Here is a 17,545-nt window from a genome sequence, read left to right on the forward strand (position 1 = left end):
TATAATTGGTGTGATATTAATAAAAAAAAACTCTTATTATACATAATCATTTTATCCCCTCATAATAATGGGATTAACTACGTGGAAAGGTCGAAACTACAAAATTATGTTTGTGTAGTTTATACTGACCAAGAAAAACTCGCCAAAGAGTCTTACTGAAATGTAAGATAACTCTTTGCTTTTCTTTTAATGTTTAGTTTCTTTTATAAATGATGAATCCACACTAACTTGCAAAAAAGGGCCTAAATATTGCATCTGTTTACACTTAAGTACAAAGAGGAAAATGTCTGAACAACACAATGGGGCGGTTTCTCGGACAGGGATTGGACTAGTCCTAGACTAAATAAATTTAAGAGCTGTTCAAAACAACTTGCACTGACATATCTTAAAATAACTTAGATCAGTGCCCTTTGTTTTGCCTCGCCAAATGCACGCTAGTAATGATTTTAATAAGGCATGTTTGTTAAAACTAGTTAAATTTCCTAATTAAACTAAGGCCTAGTCCTGGTTTAAACTAATCCCCATCCGAGAAGCCACCCCAGTATGTTTAGAATTTAATTTCAATACATTTACATTTTTAATTCTAAAACTTAAGGGTGTTCAGATAAACTCCTCAATGAAATCTCAATAGCATTCACAGATTAAATACAACAAACTTCTGTCGAATCACTCTGTTAAAACTAAAGTAAGACATTGTTTCTATGATCAAATTACATTAAGACAATAAAAATCGAAATTTACATTCGCGCCATTTTAGTTCGGTTACCTCAGAGAATGCGTGGATGAGCTACTGACAGCTACCCTGAGGAAAAACCCACACATGCACTGACACTGTGTATAAATATTTAGTTTTTTCCTCATCGTTCAACGTTTGATGTTTCTCATTCTGTCCACGATCTTCTCCTGCAGACTTGGTTTGTCTGATCAATCTCATTTGCATAATGTTAATTAAACATCAAATAGACGACGCGCAACACACGAGTCCGACCGGCAGGCGGTGCGCGCGCGTCGTGCAGATCATCATAAGCAAAATCTCATTTATTTTTCATCGATAAACATCTCATGCCAGGTAAGGAACTATGAATCTTGTTAAATGCAATGTTAAGGCTGACAAAATAGTCGTCTCATTGTGAGTCTGAATGGATCCATGTGTAATCCAAACCGGGATTAACCAGATTAAAACCTTAAACTGGATTACATCGTAAGATTGTCACACTCACACCCCATCAAAAATATACTTTCAAGTAAATACAAATATTATAATAATACATTAAATGGTAAACCACATCTCATATATTTGCAAATGTGTTTATTAAGAATAATGTTGTGGTTTATTTTAATAAACGGGTAGAAAGATGAGAAATATGATCATGCTTGTGTGATTGAGTGCTTTACACCATAACTGTGTTTACAAAAATGTTCTGACGACAAATGTGGTTATATTGACAACAAACATGACATGTCTGTAAATATCACTGAAAGTCAACACGAAATGAAACTTGATCCTGTTTACTTTCTACACATTCCTGGTCTTCTTTATATGCATGATTCACTGAATCACATTATTACAAGTCTTTAAAATCTTTCATTGGAATATAAAGGACTTTCCTTTTTGGTACTCTTAATTTGTACCATTCACATTATCCTCTGTGTTTCCTGTTTCACTCTGGATTACATTACGAATCCAGCACACAAAGTAAAATGATTCACGTAGTTTCATCCTCGGTAATGAGAAACGTAACAGACATTGAATTGCACACAATGAGACTAAACACAATCAAGGCAGCATATCTTCTGAGACGGTTTAGGTGTCAGCTTTCCTTCAGTTGTGATTTCTGGATCTGAGATGTGATTGTGTGTCAGTATGGAGTCATGCATCAGCATTCTCTCCAAATCATTTCTGGTTTCTGCTCCAAGAACCAGTTAAACATTCATTAATTTATGTAATTAAAGAGCTAAATGTTCTTAGAAAGGAAAGAGACCCTCATTCATAAGGAGTAGCGAAACCTAGGTCTGTGATTCTAACAGCTCCATCTTCAGGTTGAATCAATGATTAAATGTTTGTAACATTTAAATGTACTCTTCAATCTCTCGCTCACTTCCATTGTGACGACAGGGACGTCTGTAGTTCTATGCATGTGTTTCTATTGGTTCTCTCAGCTGGGCAGTAGAAGAATCTCCAACCAATCCCAGTGTTTCCACAGAGTGACCAGAAAGAGTGCCAGGGCGAGGGTGGCTCCGACACGGGCACGGGTCTTCATGAGCGGGGTGATGAAGTTGGCCATGGTGGAAACGAACACCAGTAGCACGGCCATCAGGGCCAGAATGACGTTGATGAGTTTTCCTAGTAGAGCTCGGGCGTTTGCGTTCTCCACACCCTCCAGCTGAACCACTTGCTGCTGCTGCTGCTGCAACTCCAGTTTGGTAATGCGGGTGAGACAGGACTCTACTGCCTCCTACACGAACACACAAACATGTTAATGATTACAGCTAGTAAGAAATGCTACGATCAACCTAAACAGAAAACGTAATACAATAGTCCAATCTGAATTAGTCGCACCTGTATGTCTCGTGCTCTCTCGTACGACTGGTAAGCAACCTTCTCCTCCATGCTGGCTAGTTCCTGCTTCAGGTTGCTCAACTCGTTTTGATGAAGTTCCGTCAGGTCATTCAGTTGCTCCTCCAGACGCTCGTACCTGTGTGTGAGTGTGACAGAAGAGAGACACCTGAACATCCAACAGTAAAATAACCTCGATCGTCTGACGGTGCTGTCGTTTTACCTGTATCTCTCCTCCTGTAAACACTGGGTCATGTAGGTGTAGTCACTTTGCAGTTGTGCCTTCATGTCCTCGATGGCGTCCTCCATGTGGACCTGGCTGGCTTTGATCTCCTGCAGACCTTCCAGCAGAGCATCCCAAGAAGAAGATGAGTGATGGTGGTGATGGTGGTGATGATGTCCGTCCAGTCGTGGGCTGCCCATGGTCGCCCCCATCCCTGACATGGCCCCGCCTGCTCCGCCCGAATTGCTACCAGCTGCTGACCCTGAAGTTGCACTGGAGCATTCGTCATCGCTGCCGTATTTGGGGCTAGAGACGAGCGTGGCGCTGCCGCTCAGAGCTCTGGGCGTCTCTTCTGTGTGTCCGTCCTCCAGATGGTCCTTTAGGTGGGCTATGTTGTCGGCGCTGCCGAACTTGTTGCGGATGAGGCTTGCAAATTCTCGTGGTTTTGAGACGACAGCGGTGTGCGTGAGAGCAGAGACACCGCCCTTAACCCCTTCCACCACGCCTCCTCCAAAACCACTGATTCCCGCCCGTACGTTTGCACCAACGTCCTTAAGGCCCTGTTGCATGTCCCGCAAGACGTCTTTGGGCTGTCGTGCTGGACCATTCTACAGACGAAGGATATAAGCAATTAATAATTAATTACTCTAGGCCAGGGGTAGGCAACGTCAGTCCTGGATTGGCGATGTCCTGTTGAGTTTAGCTCCAGCTCTAATCAAGTACACCTGAACAAGCTTATCTAGGTCTAAAGAGTCACCTGAAATTACAGGTAGGCAAGGTTTTATAAGGGTATGAGCCAACATCTGCAGGACATCGGCATTCTAGGACCGACATTGCCTACCCCTGCTCTAGGCAGAAGCATCCAAAAAAAATGAAACAATGCAGCGTTGCATGCAACAGAACTCAGGTGCATGTGATATTACCTGCTCGATTTCTTTGAGTTTCTTGTGGTAGTGCTCAAGTTTTTTGTGCAGGTGTGCAATAGTCTGCGCAGACTTCTGGTTCTTCTTCTCAAACACTTGTTTGATCCGGGACGCCTGCTGTTTGTCGGCGTTGTGGGCCAGTTTGAGATACTCAGCTACGTTATCATCACGTGCCTCCTGTTCAACACGGATCTGCTCCGTGATCTTCAGGATCTTCTGCTGCAGGTGTTCCAGTGCCACTCGGGTTCTCTGGACCTCGCCGGCCGCCCCGTCCGACCCTGCCTCCACACTGATGTTCCCGTCTGAACCGCCATGACTCGTGGAGGGCGGCAGGCCCAGCGTGGACACTTCACTCTTATCCAGCTGTACACACACAACCAAACCGTGAACAGGCAATTACACACATATGCAGTACACACAGAAACATGGGGTGACATACATACGTTAACATCTGACATCAAATCTAACACCTCTGTACATGCAGGAGCAGTCTGAGTGCACTCCGTCATGGCTGTTTACATGCTAAATTGAAACGATCACACGCTCTGGGAGAGAGAGAACGCGTGACCCATTTTTGTTCTGAAAATATCTCTGCTCCATACACAACATAACACTAAATCAAGAGTCGCAACCTATGCCGAAATGGATTTATCTTTCTCTCAACAAATCAATGATACTTAAATCTAAAAGTCTCGTTAACACACATCAGGAGCGCATGCTTAAATGCACACTATTAAAAAATCAATAGGAATTTTACATTTGTAATGAATCATTCATAATTGCAGCACAGCGACTCACTCCCATAAAAACACACACAGACTAAATGAATGAACAGAAAGTTCTGCAATAACATTTGTAGACGTACATGCGTCAGGTGAAATGCATATTTCATGTGCATGAAATGATGCGTCAAACACGGTAACCCTTCATGAACCCTGTTGTGTGTAACATCTCGGGGCTCCATGAGAGGTTATTGCAGTTCATGCATCTTTTAATGCATGCCTCAGTCATGTTACCTGCAAACAGCATGTATGCGTGTGTGTGCACGTGTAACACAACAAAACCTTCTTTTAGAATTAGACACACACACCGCAAGCCTTTGTGAGAGGTTACTGCAGTCCTCGCATTTTTTAATGCATGTGACACTGCATGCCTGTCATGTCACCTCTGTCAGCAGGTGCATGTGTGTGATCTACAGGCCTCTGATGGACATTTAGAAAGTAGGATGGAATTGAGCGATGATAGACACAAAATCCTGCAGTGTAAACGTCTAATGTGTGTCTGATGCCAACGGGTGACAAGAGTAAATCTGCAGACATGCAGAAGCGCAGAAGAAAGACGGATGATGAATGGATGGATGGATGGATGCTACAACACAGGGACAGATGAATGAGGAGTAATTACCATGTTCTTCAGTGCAGGCTGTGCTGTCTCACTGCAGAGACGTGTATGAGGGCCATATCCCTCTAGCTGTCTGTCTCTCTGTCTCTCAGATGAATCTTTCATGGTTTACAGAAGCGTCTGTGCCGTTTTTTGTCTCATCTTCATCTCCTCTGGAGCTCTTCTCCGGCCGTGTGTTTGTCTGCGTTTTGACGCGGCTGCAGCTCGGATGAGAGGAGGGGGAGGGGATCTGAGCGGAGCATGCGTCTCACACACACTGCAGCTTCCACATAGACACTCATTCAATAGTGCATTCTATACAACATGGGTGTGTGCGTGTGTTTACACTGAAAAATTACATTTTATAGTATTATGTTGTCATTGTGTGCATTTGTGTCTGTTTAGGGATGTGTGTATGGGGGGGCAGGACATTTCCCAAACAGACAGACAGCAGGGGCTGATGGGAAATGCTGACATCAGTTTCATAGCAACAACTGGGTCACTATGTTAAACAACAGCATCTGTTACACACACATTAAATCTCTGCAGCAGCCACGCATTACAATTAGGGTTGCAAAGGGGTAGAAAGTTTCCAGTAAATTTCCAGGAACTTTCCATGGGAACTTAATCCAGGCATTCTTTGAAATAATCCAAATTGGAAACTTTGGGAATTATTTGGAAATGTATATAAACTGTATCATATACAAACATCAAAAATCATTTGTTTGGTCATAAGCAGGTAGCCTAGATTTATTTGAACTGAAATTGCATTAATTCTTGTTGTTTTAATCAAAACTATGCTGCAAGATTTTTTTTAACTGCATTTAACTTTCCTGTTATAGGCAACTCTGCAATTTTTTCAGATTCCCAGGTTTATTCCTGTTAATTCCTATATATTCCTGTTAATTCCCATATTTTCTTGTTAATTCCCATATATTCCATTAATTCGCATATTTTCTCATTAATTCCCATATATTTCATTATTTTCCATATTTTCTAGTTAAATCCCATATATTCCATTAATTCGCATATTTTCTTTTTAATTCCCATATATTCCATTAATTCGCATATTTTCTCATTAATTCCCATATATTTCATTATTTTCCATATTTTCTAGTTAAATCCCATATATTCCATTAATTCGCATATTTTCTTGTTAATTCCTATATATTCCTGTTAATTCCAATATTTTCTTGTTAATTCCCATATATTCCATTAATTCGCATATTTTATTGTTAATTCCCATATATTTCATTATTTCCCATATTTTCTTGTTAATTCCCATATATTCCATTAATTCGCATATTTTCTCATTAATTCCCATATATTTCATTATTTTCCATATTTTCTTGTTAATTCCCATATATTCCATTAATTCGCATATTTTATTGTTAATTCCCATATATTTCATTATTTCCCATATTTTCTTGTTAATTCCCATATATTCCATTAATTCGCATATTTTCTCATTAATTCCCATATATTCCATTAATTCGCATATTTTCTTGTTAATTCCCATATATTCCATTAATTCGCATATTTTCTTGTTAATTCCCATATATTCCATTAATTCGCATATTTTCTCGTTAATTCCCATATATTCCATTAATTCGCATATTTTCTCATTAATTCCCATATATTTCATTATTTTCCATATTTTCTAGTTAAATCCCATATATTCCATTAATTCGCATATTTTCTTGTTAATTCCCATATATTCCATTAATTCGCATATTTTCTTGTTAATTCCCATATATTCCATTAATTCGCATATTTTCTCATTAATTCCCATATATTTCATTATTTTCCATATTTTCTTGTTAATTCCCATATATTCCATTAATTCGCATATTTTCTTGTTAATTCCCATATATTCCATTAATTCGCATATTTTCTTTTTAATTCCCATATATTCCATTAATTCGCATATTTTCTCATTAATTCCCATATATTTCATTATTTTCCATATTTTCTAGTTAAATCCCATATATTCCATTAATTCGCATATTTTCTTGTTAATTCCTATATATTCCTGTTAATTCCAATATTTTCTTGTTAATTCCCATATATTCCATTAATTCGCATATTTTATTGTTAATTCCCATATATTTCATTATTTCCCATATTTTCTTGTTAATTCCCATATATTCCATTAATTCGCATATTTTCTCATTAATTCCCATATATTTCATTATTTTCCATATTTTCTAGTTAAATCCCATATATTCCATTAATTCGCATATTTTCTTGTTAATTCCCATATATTCCATTAATTCGCATATTTTCTTGTTAATTCCCATATATTCCATTAATTCGCATATTTTCTCGTTAATTCCCATATATTCCATTAATTTGCATATTTTCTCGTTAATTCCCATATTTTTTTCGTTAATTCCCATATATTCCATTAATTTCTAGTTTCTCGTTTATTCCCATATATTTCATTAATTCCCATATTTTCTCATTAATTCCCATTAATTCACATATATTCTGATAATTCCCATGGAAAGTTTCCAGCCTTAAAAATTCCTGAAATTTTGCAACCCTAATCACAACACACAAATACATTACTGTAAATTGGGTCATTAATAAACAAACAAACACAAACTGCAGTATTTCTTTCTTTTCATATACAGTTTTATGAACAATTACATGTGAATATACAATATAACTTTCCTTAAATAAATACAGCACATATTTTTATAAAAACAACAACAACTCTTTAACCATAACAGACCTGTGCGAGCTACACTACTGGAAATAAAAAAGAGTGCAATTCAGTATTATATGTCAATTATTCATGTGATAATTTACATACTGCAGTCGACAGACATCCGAATACAACAAACATGACAGAACTGTAATATCATAGTTACATCGCTAATAATCATCATAAACATCATGACTGGATTTGTTAAACAAGATATTTAACCTTCATGACAACAAACAGAAGAATGATGTTTGTAATGACACTGTTAATGCATTTGGCCAAATGTGATGTGAAACGTGAATATCAAATTAATGTTTAATTAAATTACTGTGTAAACCATCACACTGAAATAAAGGTAATGAAATGTACTAAACAATTTTGCTTAAGTTTGAGGCTCAGTGTTTGTGAATACAGCATACTGTTACTTTAGTAAAACATAATGACAGGTCGTGAAAACATTCAGAAACACTAACAGTCATATTAATATGGAAGGTTAGATTCATAAATAACTAAAGATTTAAAGTTTAGAGTTTTTTAAATCAGCTACATCTTTTGTGCAACAAAGCAATACATCTCTATACATCTCCAACATCAAAAAACAAAACATTTTCACCTCAATCCGGGGAATGTAAAGGGCTTTTAAGGCATTTGAATATTAACCGTCCATAAACATGAAGTGCTCATACATGATTGAAAACAATCAGCAAACATTTAAAGATACAGATGAGTGTTTGATCCATGACATCTTGTGTCATAAACGATCCATCAGTAAAAGTGTCATCTGATGAAGATATCGAGTCCTGATAGAGAGAAACTGTGTGTCTGTTTTTTACAGTTATTGTCCTGATTTACGGGGCGTGGCCACGAGTCTCTTCTTCGTCTGGTAGAAATCTGTTTGAAGGAGATCAAACACAAGAGAAATGATTTAAATATATGAAGATTATAAGTCAAATTTATTCAAACCTTTATGTGCAGATTATTAAAAAGCGTTCTGTTACACCTAAATCTACAATTTCACTACAATCTTTCAATTTCAAACAGGCAAAGATTAAAACACTAACTTGGCGCAAAACCCTTTTCTGCAATGTAGTTATGGAAACAAAAAGTGCTTAATTATCATTAAAAATTGAATTTAAAATCTTTATTATAAGGTGTTTCCTTAAGCAAAATCAAATCTTTATGTCCTCATACAGGGCGATATAGATATTAAAGATGTTTTTGACAGGTTGTACCCATCACACCCTGTACCTTAGATTAAAACACTCTGTACCTGTGACTGACTCCGCCCCCTCACCTGTAATATTTGTTTGTTTTCTCTTCTGTGCTTCTTTCTTCTCTGGCGTTTTTTCCAGGGTTTGTGGGAAAGAACTGAACCCTTCTGAGGCTTTGGGGTCGTTCTCTTTCCCGGCAGCAGACGGACCGGACAACTGCTCCTCCATCTGACACGAGCGGTACGGGACGGGCACTCGGTCCCCGGACACGAACTCCCACTGAAAGTCTCCGTCCTCCAGCGGCTTCTCTGAGATGAAATCAAAGTTCCAGCGGCGCGACGCTTCTTTCAGGTCTTTCTGCAGAGCATTACTGTACTCCACCTGAAGCTGCTCGTGATCCACCGGACCAAACAGATTCCTCTTCGTAGGGCCGTTTCCAAGAGCTCGCAGGATCCATCTGTGATCCGCCATCCTCTTAAACTACAGAGAGAAAAAGAGAACCATCATGGGTCAGTTAACCAATATATAACAAGTCCTGTCCATCATCTACTAAAAACATGTCAAATACATGTAATATTCTTAAATCAGCTGATCTCAGACCTGTGGTGCTCTTCTCCTGTGTGCAGTCATATCTGTGTCTGACTTTAACACTGTGTGCTGTATTTATAGGCTGAAGTGACTCATGATGAACTGATACATGCCTGGGCAAAACTATACTAACATGTGAGGGCATGTTCAACACCTGCAGTTACTGCACATGACCAGCAGAGGGACTCATCTAGTGTACTACATGCTCACCTAGTATACTACACGCTCATCTAGTGCAGTGCTTCTTAAACTGGGGGCCGAGAGATGGTGCAGGGGGCCCAGTTTTATGACATTTCACAAAATACAACAAAAATTCTGTGTAGTTAAACCTCAGAGAATTAGGCTACTAAGCAACAGCACTACATTTTATATGTCAAGAGAATTTAGAAATAAGATTTAGAAAGTTTTATGTCATATATTTTCTTTGGGGGCCGTGAAGGGATGCACCGTACACAAGGGATGCACGTGAAAAAAGTTAGAGAACCCTTGATCTAGTGTACTACACACTTTACGTTTAATTTATGTTAAAACCAATGCTATTTCTATTATCACTTTTTACTCACTCACTTTTTATTCATTTTTTCACATTTTTTCCAATAGTTGCGCATTACGGCGAGTAATCATATTACGATAAAAACTGTTTAATGCTTTCTTTAACTTTCACTAAAAGAAAAATGCATTTTACAGACATCTTACAAACATGAACATTTTTTAAAGTTATAATAAATTACATTTTGCTCAATATGAAACTATCAGAATTATAAACACTTTTATATGTTATGTATGGCCTTGAACATACAATCATTATTCAAATATTCTGTCACACTGTTTATTTATATTTTATGATGGATGCATTCATTCTTTAAAAAACTTCTTTTTTTGTGCATTTTTATTAAATTTTTAATTAAGGCCATTATGCTTAGATTTTAAACAATATTTAAACATCCCTTATAATTTTGCAAATAACATTTGAGGTAAAAACAAAAACCATTTAAAGAAAATAATTTTTAAAAATGATAAGAATAAGGAGGGTTTTAACACATTGTAATATTCCATAGTTCTGGTAGTTTTATGACGTGAAAAGCCTTTAAATGTTTCAAAATAAATTTTCATATGAATCTTAAATTGGAAAAAACTGGCCTTAACCTCAGCCCACTTGCACTTATGAATGTAAAAATTACCATATACATTAATAAAATTTAAAAAGAAAATATGACTTCTAAAGAATTTTTTTTTATCCATAAAAAAACGCTATTTTTCTGTATTTTGTTTCCCCCAGCAGAATAATTTTAATAAATATTTAATATCAATCCAAACAAAATAATCAAAAGAAAAGATGTACAATAGTTTATTTTGTTCATAATACAAAATACAGTCCGAAATATCATTTTTGTATTTTTTCAGAAATTCGTTGGATGATGAAGTGTATAATAATTTTAAAATAAACCCTAATAACATTGCTAGTAATACAGTACTTATTAGTGTAGTCCAAACTAAAGTCCAATTCAAATTCCCAAAAAAGACTCTTTACTAAACTTCTGCAAATATGGGATTAAATCACGAGGTCATGCCTTCACACGTCACATACAGTCCTGAGTCCCTATTGGTCGATGTTATGGAACATGCTGAAAACATTCAAGACTGTGGCGGGAATTAGAGGCTCTTGCTGATTGGTCTGAAGTGACAGGCAGGACCATGCCCCGCCCATTCTACTACGGGTACACGTGAACGTGTAACTCGTGCGTACCGGTGGAAAACAGCTCGAGATTACAAACTCTGTCAGAACGATCAAATTATATTAAAACAATAACAGAAGTGCCATAAAAGTAACGGATGATGACGATAAAGCCTTAAAACATCGAGCTGCTTCATGAGAAAGTTTTCAGAGAAACTTCTGACGTGATGTTCATTGAACTCGATTATCAAAGGAGACAGTTCGCCTTAATTCAGCTGTAAGTGAACGTTTACATTATGAATAACAACACACAACTCACGTCGTAAAGAAAAAAGGAATGAAACCCGCAACTTACATGTTTAAAGAATCCGCACGTGAAGTGATCTTCAGAGGTAAACTCGCTGATGTAGAGTAATCCTGAAGTAATCCTTTGGATCGATTAGATTCAGAATGAATCGAATAAACTGAACGCTGAACGACAAAATAAACAGATCCGCCGCTGACTGAACCTTTTGAACTCCGGTGGGCGTCTCCCCACAGTGGGCGGGGAATAACGAGAACTGCACGTGTACTGAGCCCGGTAAACACATGACAGCACGTGAACGCGTATGCCGCGGGAACGCGCAGGCACACTGAATAAATTCCAGAAGATCTACGTCACATAACAGAACCTCCAGAACATCAGCCGACCCGCCCTGTACCGAGACACGAGCGTTTTTCTTTCATCTGTCTTCATTTACTTCTCTTGTGTATTATTTACACCAAGCCACACAGTATACATTTCTTCATTATTTTAACTTTATCATGTACCATATAGCAATACCACGTTTATGGACATGGTAACTTTGTAAATATATTATATTTTGACATTTATTTTAAAGATCTTTGTAAAATATTGCACATTAATTTAAGTACCATCTGTAACTGTACCACATTGGAGCGACATGTAAATAAAATTGTATAAGAAAATGTCCATCAAAAAGTTGGACTTTAATAGGCTATAAATTAAAAAAAAAATTTATTTTACACACCCGCAGTGCGCTGCTTATCGCCTCGTGCCTCATTGCCACCTGGGGTATGCATTATTGTTTAATAATCCAACGGCCCATCATCAATTATGCCTTACGTATGTAATAATAAACATGATGATCTATAATTCAGAGCTGATAAAAAACAAACATACTGATGTACAATAGCTGTCAGAGCCAATAAATAGTTAAGCAAATAGATGCACAACACTGAAGCCGTTCATTTGGCTAATGAGAGACATTATGGCGTCATTTCACAGACAAGGCTTAGCTAAAGCCAAGACTAGGCCTTAAATAAGATGTTTAAGCACCTTTTATAAATCTGCCTTAGAAAAAGACGGTGTATCTTGAGACAAATCAACGGCACTGGCATATTTTACGATCTGTCAGTGATTTTCATTTGAGACAGCTCAAACGTGTTTTAGTCTAGGTCTAGCCTTAAGCCTCGTCTGTGAAACTGTGGGAATGAGTGAAAGTCATTCATTGGGAAGAGTCGATCACGCGAATAAACTCATCTTTGTTCATTATGTGATCATCTGAGGCGGGAGTGTGAACGGTCACTTACATTCAGTTGCCACAGAAACTGTGACTCATCAGTCCGTGACGTCACGAAGCGTTGAGTAATGCCAGAGGAAGTTGCGGGAAATTTTGAAAGAAAACCCCGTTCGTTCATTCATTCAGTTTCATTTATGTATAATGGTAAGTGCCTTTACTTTTCATTTATGTATTATTTGTTATATTATAGCTAATATTACTGGAGTACCTGCTAGAAGCTTTAGGTTTGATTTAAAATAGATCTTCTGTCATCTCTGTGAGGAGAAACATCCATCAACACACACAATCCCACGGGTTTCCACATTTATGAAAGGATTAAACATTCATCCACACCTGTGTCAGAAGATTACATAACATCTAAACGTTTGTTCAGGACTTTGAGAGACATCAACCATACTGAAGTCAAGCTTATGTAAGAGCTCATCATGATGTAGAAACCACAGGTGCTTCATTACTCAAAGTAGTTTTAATTTACTAGAATGAATTATGGTTTATGATCGCCCTCTGCTGGTAAAACAACAAACTTCAGCTGTGTATAGACGTCAGAGGACATTATTATAAAAAAATGTGCATGAAAAAAAGAAACAAGTGCATTTTGTAGAGATTTAATTGAGATCAACATTATAAACGTTACAAACACTAGAAGGAAAAAATATATGAAAGCTGTTCTTTGTTCCTCCCCCCGCTGTTGTCATAGTGCCATTACACCTCAAACCCATCTACTGCTGCTCTCATCATACAAAAACAAATAAAACCTAAAGATACCAGCAGCAGCGTCCAATCACATTCAGATCCCCGCTTACACCAAAATAAAAAGATCCTTAAAAGTGTGTAAGATGGAATGATGTCACTAACACGCAAACACAGTCACAGAAAACAAATGAACCGCTAAAATAACCAATGCACAATAAAAAATAAAATACACACGGGAGACTCAAACGATTTGTGGGCAATAAAGTCTTTTCGTCAAAGCTGAAAGACGTCTGATCTGTGTCGAGGTTTTTCTTATCGTGAGGTTCATTTCCTGTCATTAGATCTGGAACGACTGTAGAGAGATAAATAAGATCAAAGTTGACACCATTTCTCTGGCTCTCTCCATTTATATATACACATACAGAGAAATGGATTATATAAAGAAACGTGACGTTTACCTCCTTGATCGAGAAAAAGATCTTGAGGGCTTATGGTTCCTTTCGCGGGACAGAGATCTTTCCTTTCTGCGCTCTCTGGATAGAGACCTAGACAAAACAGAAGACAGAAATGTTTTAAGACCAACAGATAAAAAAAATGCTTTGAAATCTTATATGCTTTGAACCAAATGTATAACCCAATTATCTTTGCGCTTGTTTAAGGCTTTAAAAACTGTGCTGTAAGCGGGAAACCAGAGTTTACGGCAATATTTTGCATGTAAATTATAATAAATTATGACAAACTACATATTTTTGGTAATGTCTAAGAATGTAGTTTTCATAATTCAAATTATTTTAGCAGTAATAATACAGTGACCGTCATTTATTAATTTGTGACAAGAGTATGAACCAAACTGTTGACACCTAGTGGCCATGGTTGGTAAAACCATTAAAAAAACTTCATTTTTACATATAAAATACATAATTTATTGCAGTATTTTTATTTATTACAATAAATGTGAACTGCTTAAACAATTTTTTATTTAGACTTTCGATGAATCAAACTCACCTGCTACGACTACGACTGAAGCTCCTCCTCCTTGGAGATCTGAAGAGGAGGGAAAAAAGCAACCGCGTCAACATACGAATCAACACAACCAAACATCTCAAAACCCCTGAATCTCCAGCCTGCTAAAACTCGACACCGCCCTGATACAGGGGTGGAGTGGAGATCCGCTCTGCTGCAGAGATCTCACAACACATGAGAATCTCGTCTGATCAAACTAGGAGATTAATGTTCTAGTAGCGACCCCTATATAGTGCACACTAAGAGGAGAATTCACTGGAAAAACACAACAGAAACGCACAACAAACAACCCAACAGAATGGAAAACAGCTTTGAAAGCTCACGCTTCTTTCTGAACCTCGGTTTGGGCTCCCCATCAGTCTGCTTGTCTTGTCTAGCCTAACGTCTCTCTTTCTTTCTCTTCTTTCAAGAAAGATTTCATACCAACCCTGTTTGATTGAACTGAACAGGAGATTTCTCCTCATCTTACATCTGTATTCAGCATTAAACTGTATAAAGCAGGAAAAACTTACTAGTCTTTTGGTTTTCAACAAGCTAGAAAAGGCGAAGGGGAGACGGCTGGCGGCCGGGGAGCAGAATTGGCGGGAAAGTGCAGGCCAGATGCTGCGAGCTGATTAGCTGGCTTGCGGATGGGGGCTGGATGTAGTGGATTTTTCCTGCTTTTATTGCATAGCCGAAGGCTGTTGCTGGTGGGTTGTAGTGTAGACATTAGGAAACGTTATACGCTGATTGGTCAGGAATGTGAAGTGGGCCGCTGCCGATTGGGTGTTAAGGTTGGAGGAAGAGGAGCTGAGAACGGCATGCTCAGGAACCAATGGGCTGGTGCGACCTGATGACTGGCCATGCCTGGGTCATGTGACACCGACCCAGCCAGCTGATTGGGGCACGCTGGTCACATGATGCTGAAAGAAGACTAGTAGACTGACTCAGAGGGTGGTGAGGAGAGGCATGGTGGTGACTCTGCAACGGGGTTCATTTTTATTAATATAGATGATAAAAAGAAAACTAAAAAAAGAAAACAACCTTCATGTAAGTCAACAAAAGATTGCATTCCAATCATTGACAGCTCGAATATCAAGCCATTACTCAAGACTACCAACTGGGTTTGTTTAAGTTCAGTCAGAACCAATGTTAACCCTTTACACATTTTTGAGATTATTTTAAGGCCTGCAGTATTTGACTAGTTAGTAGGTGAATCGCACAAAACTCAAGTAACGCCATGCCACGTTTCACCCCAGAATGTAAGGAACTGTATAACGAAAACATTTGCTCACATCCTGATGTTTTAGCAGTACTGAAAAAAATATTCTGTGTATCATAAAAAAAAAATGTTTTTCTGCTGACTACAAAAAAACGATACAATAAATAAATAGCCAAATGATATTAGGGTGAAATGTGACAGAAGTTTGTGAGATTCACTTGTTCAAATAAAGATCTGGCAGAATTTGAGTAGTCATGACATCATTAAATCATTTTGTAATGGTTATTAATGACAATGAAGATGGAAGGTCAAAGGATCTCCGGCAGACATCCGAACCAGGGCAGAATCAGCCTGGTGAAGAGCCACAGGTCTCCAGGGCTGGCGTGGTAGAAACCGATTAGTAACCTCTGATCCAACACCTACAGACACCCGAGGGGGAGAGAAAGGTTTACCTGCGTCTGGCTGGCGGGCTGCGTCTACGATAGTCGTCGCGTGGACGTCGGTTCCACGATGGAGGCGGACCCCGGCTACGAGTTCGCTTCTCGCCGTTGGACAACTCCACCCTCACCCGACAACCGCAAAGAGTCCTGCATAACAACGTGGCTCGGATCAGAAAACTAAACATAAGATCATCAAATCCGTTGGAATCTATACTGACCGTCCATCCAGCTCTCTGACAGCATCTGTGGCATCACGAGGGTCCTCGAACTCCACAAAGGCAAAACCAGGAGGATTTCGGGCCACCCAGACGCTCCTCAGGGGTCCGTAGTAACCGAAAGATCGTTCCAGCTCGGATTTATTACCATTGTTTCCCAGATTACCCACGTACACCTTACAGTCCAGAGGACAATCTCGATGCATGGCTTGATCTGTAGGGTTGTAATTTAAGCATTGTTAGATGACTTTAACAATTGGGTTATTCAGGTTTACATCAGCTGTGAAACTAGAACAGGTAGAACCAGATGGTTTGGGATGAAGTATCTACGAAAAGATGAAATGCAAATAATCGATCTGAAAGACCACAGTTGATTGAGAGACTGTATGTATGTGTGTCTGACTCCATCAGTTTCACTGTAACGTGACGTATTTACATAACAATTAAACGCCAATGATGATTGTTGTACTGAAAAGCTAAACGCGTTTGATTTAGGTATAATCTTGCTTCAATGTTTTGGATTTACTGTGTTATTTAGATTCAGTAGTAAAGTATATATAATACGTATAAAACACACAAAACTCTGTTATAAACAGTGAAACGAGAGACATTACGTTACATATCCAGCACTTCGCTTTTGTCTGCAGCTCAAAATGGCGCACGATGTCCACGCGCGAATAAATTCATAACAATACGCTTAACATCCTCAAATCATCATTAAAAAAACACCTAATATAGTAAATCTACTAAATATTACCCGTTTTAAGCAGTATAACATGATAGTAATACTAAAAAATAACGGCAAAAACTCGCTGTTAGCTGCTAACGGCTAATCTGTGTCAACAGTAAAATGGCGGCCTGCAAAAAACACAAATCCGCATAAAACAGAAAATAATCGCGCGGTTCTGCAACATAAACATGACAGAAAACACACAATATACCGCAACAAACATATAAAAGTGAATTTACCTTAAAAATCGCGTGATTATAAACCGAGGATCTCCTTGATTCCCGAATCCGATCTAATCTGAAATGGCGCAGGGCGGATATCCAAACGCATTTACGTGCAAGAACAAAAACGTCATGACGCACAGTGTAGGCGGAGCTATACCTATGATAGATG

General features: G+C 38.2%; 3 protein-coding genes and 1 long non-coding RNA gene across 8 annotated transcripts; 1 reads left to right on the top strand and 3 right to left on the bottom strand.

Moving 5' to 3' along the window:
- Positions 1-1,294: 1,294 nt before the first annotated feature.
- tmcc2 (transmembrane and coiled-coil domain family 2) lies at positions 1,295-5,346 on the bottom strand. 4 transcript variants are annotated; one of them, XM_065243136.1, is made up of 5 exons: positions 5,108-5,346; positions 3,704-4,066; positions 2,781-3,388; positions 2,561-2,726; positions 1,295-2,456 (listed from the first exon to the last, which is right to left on the bottom strand). In XM_065243136.1, the coding sequence occupies exons 1-5, from the start codon at positions 5,207-5,209 to the stop codon at positions 2,157-2,159; spliced, it is 1,539 nt and encodes a 512-aa protein (XP_065099208.1). In that variant the 5' UTR covers positions 5,210-5,346; the 3' UTR covers positions 1,295-2,156. The 4 variants fall into 4 exon arrangements, with proteins under 4 accessions (XP_065099208.1, XP_065099210.1, XP_065099211.1 ...); XM_065243138.2 differs by having other exon boundaries at positions 2,561-2,696; positions 5,108-5,345; XM_065243139.1 differs by lacking the exon at positions 5,108-5,346 and adding an exon at positions 4,147-4,237.
- A 2,352-nt stretch (positions 5,347-7,698) lies between these two features.
- cdkn1a (cyclin dependent kinase inhibitor 1A) lies at positions 7,699-11,780 on the bottom strand. Of its 2 annotated transcripts, none has more exons than XM_065243142.2 (3): positions 11,623-11,780; positions 9,088-9,484; positions 7,699-8,684 (listed from the first exon to the last, which is right to left on the bottom strand). In XM_065243142.2, exons 2-3 carry the CDS (start codon positions 9,473-9,475, stop codon positions 8,629-8,631), a joined length of 444 nt encoding a protein of 147 aa, XP_065099214.1. In that variant the 5' UTR covers positions 9,476-9,484; positions 11,623-11,780; the 3' UTR covers positions 7,699-8,628. The 2 variants fall into 2 exon arrangements, with proteins under 2 accessions (XP_065099214.1, XP_065099213.1); XM_065243141.2 differs by lacking the exon at positions 11,623-11,780 and adding an exon at positions 9,605-9,700.
- A 1,090-nt stretch (positions 11,781-12,870) lies between these two features.
- LOC141281574 (uncharacterized) lies at positions 12,871-14,849 on the top strand. Its single transcript, XR_012335914.1, has 2 exons — positions 12,871-13,262; positions 14,527-14,849. It is a non-coding gene; the product is annotated as an uncharacterized lncRNA (long non-coding RNA).
- On the bottom strand, positions 13,440-17,529 carry srsf3b (serine and arginine rich splicing factor 3b). Its single transcript, XM_065243143.1, has 6 exons — positions 17,392-17,529; positions 16,426-16,636; positions 16,220-16,354; positions 14,549-14,587; positions 14,002-14,088; positions 13,440-13,895 (listed from the first exon to the last, which is right to left on the bottom strand). The coding sequence occupies exons 2-6, from the start codon at positions 16,626-16,628 to the stop codon at positions 13,868-13,870; spliced, it is 492 nt and encodes a 163-aa protein (XP_065099215.1). The 5' UTR covers positions 16,629-16,636; positions 17,392-17,529; the 3' UTR covers positions 13,440-13,867.
- Positions 17,530-17,545: the final 16 nt, after the last annotated feature.

Source organism: Paramisgurnus dabryanus, chromosome 24, assembly GCF_030506205.2.
Source record: "Paramisgurnus dabryanus chromosome 24, PD_genome_1.1, whole genome shotgun sequence".
In the NCBI taxonomy this organism is placed as follows: domain Eukaryota; kingdom Metazoa; phylum Chordata; class Actinopteri; order Cypriniformes; family Cobitidae; genus Paramisgurnus; species Paramisgurnus dabryanus.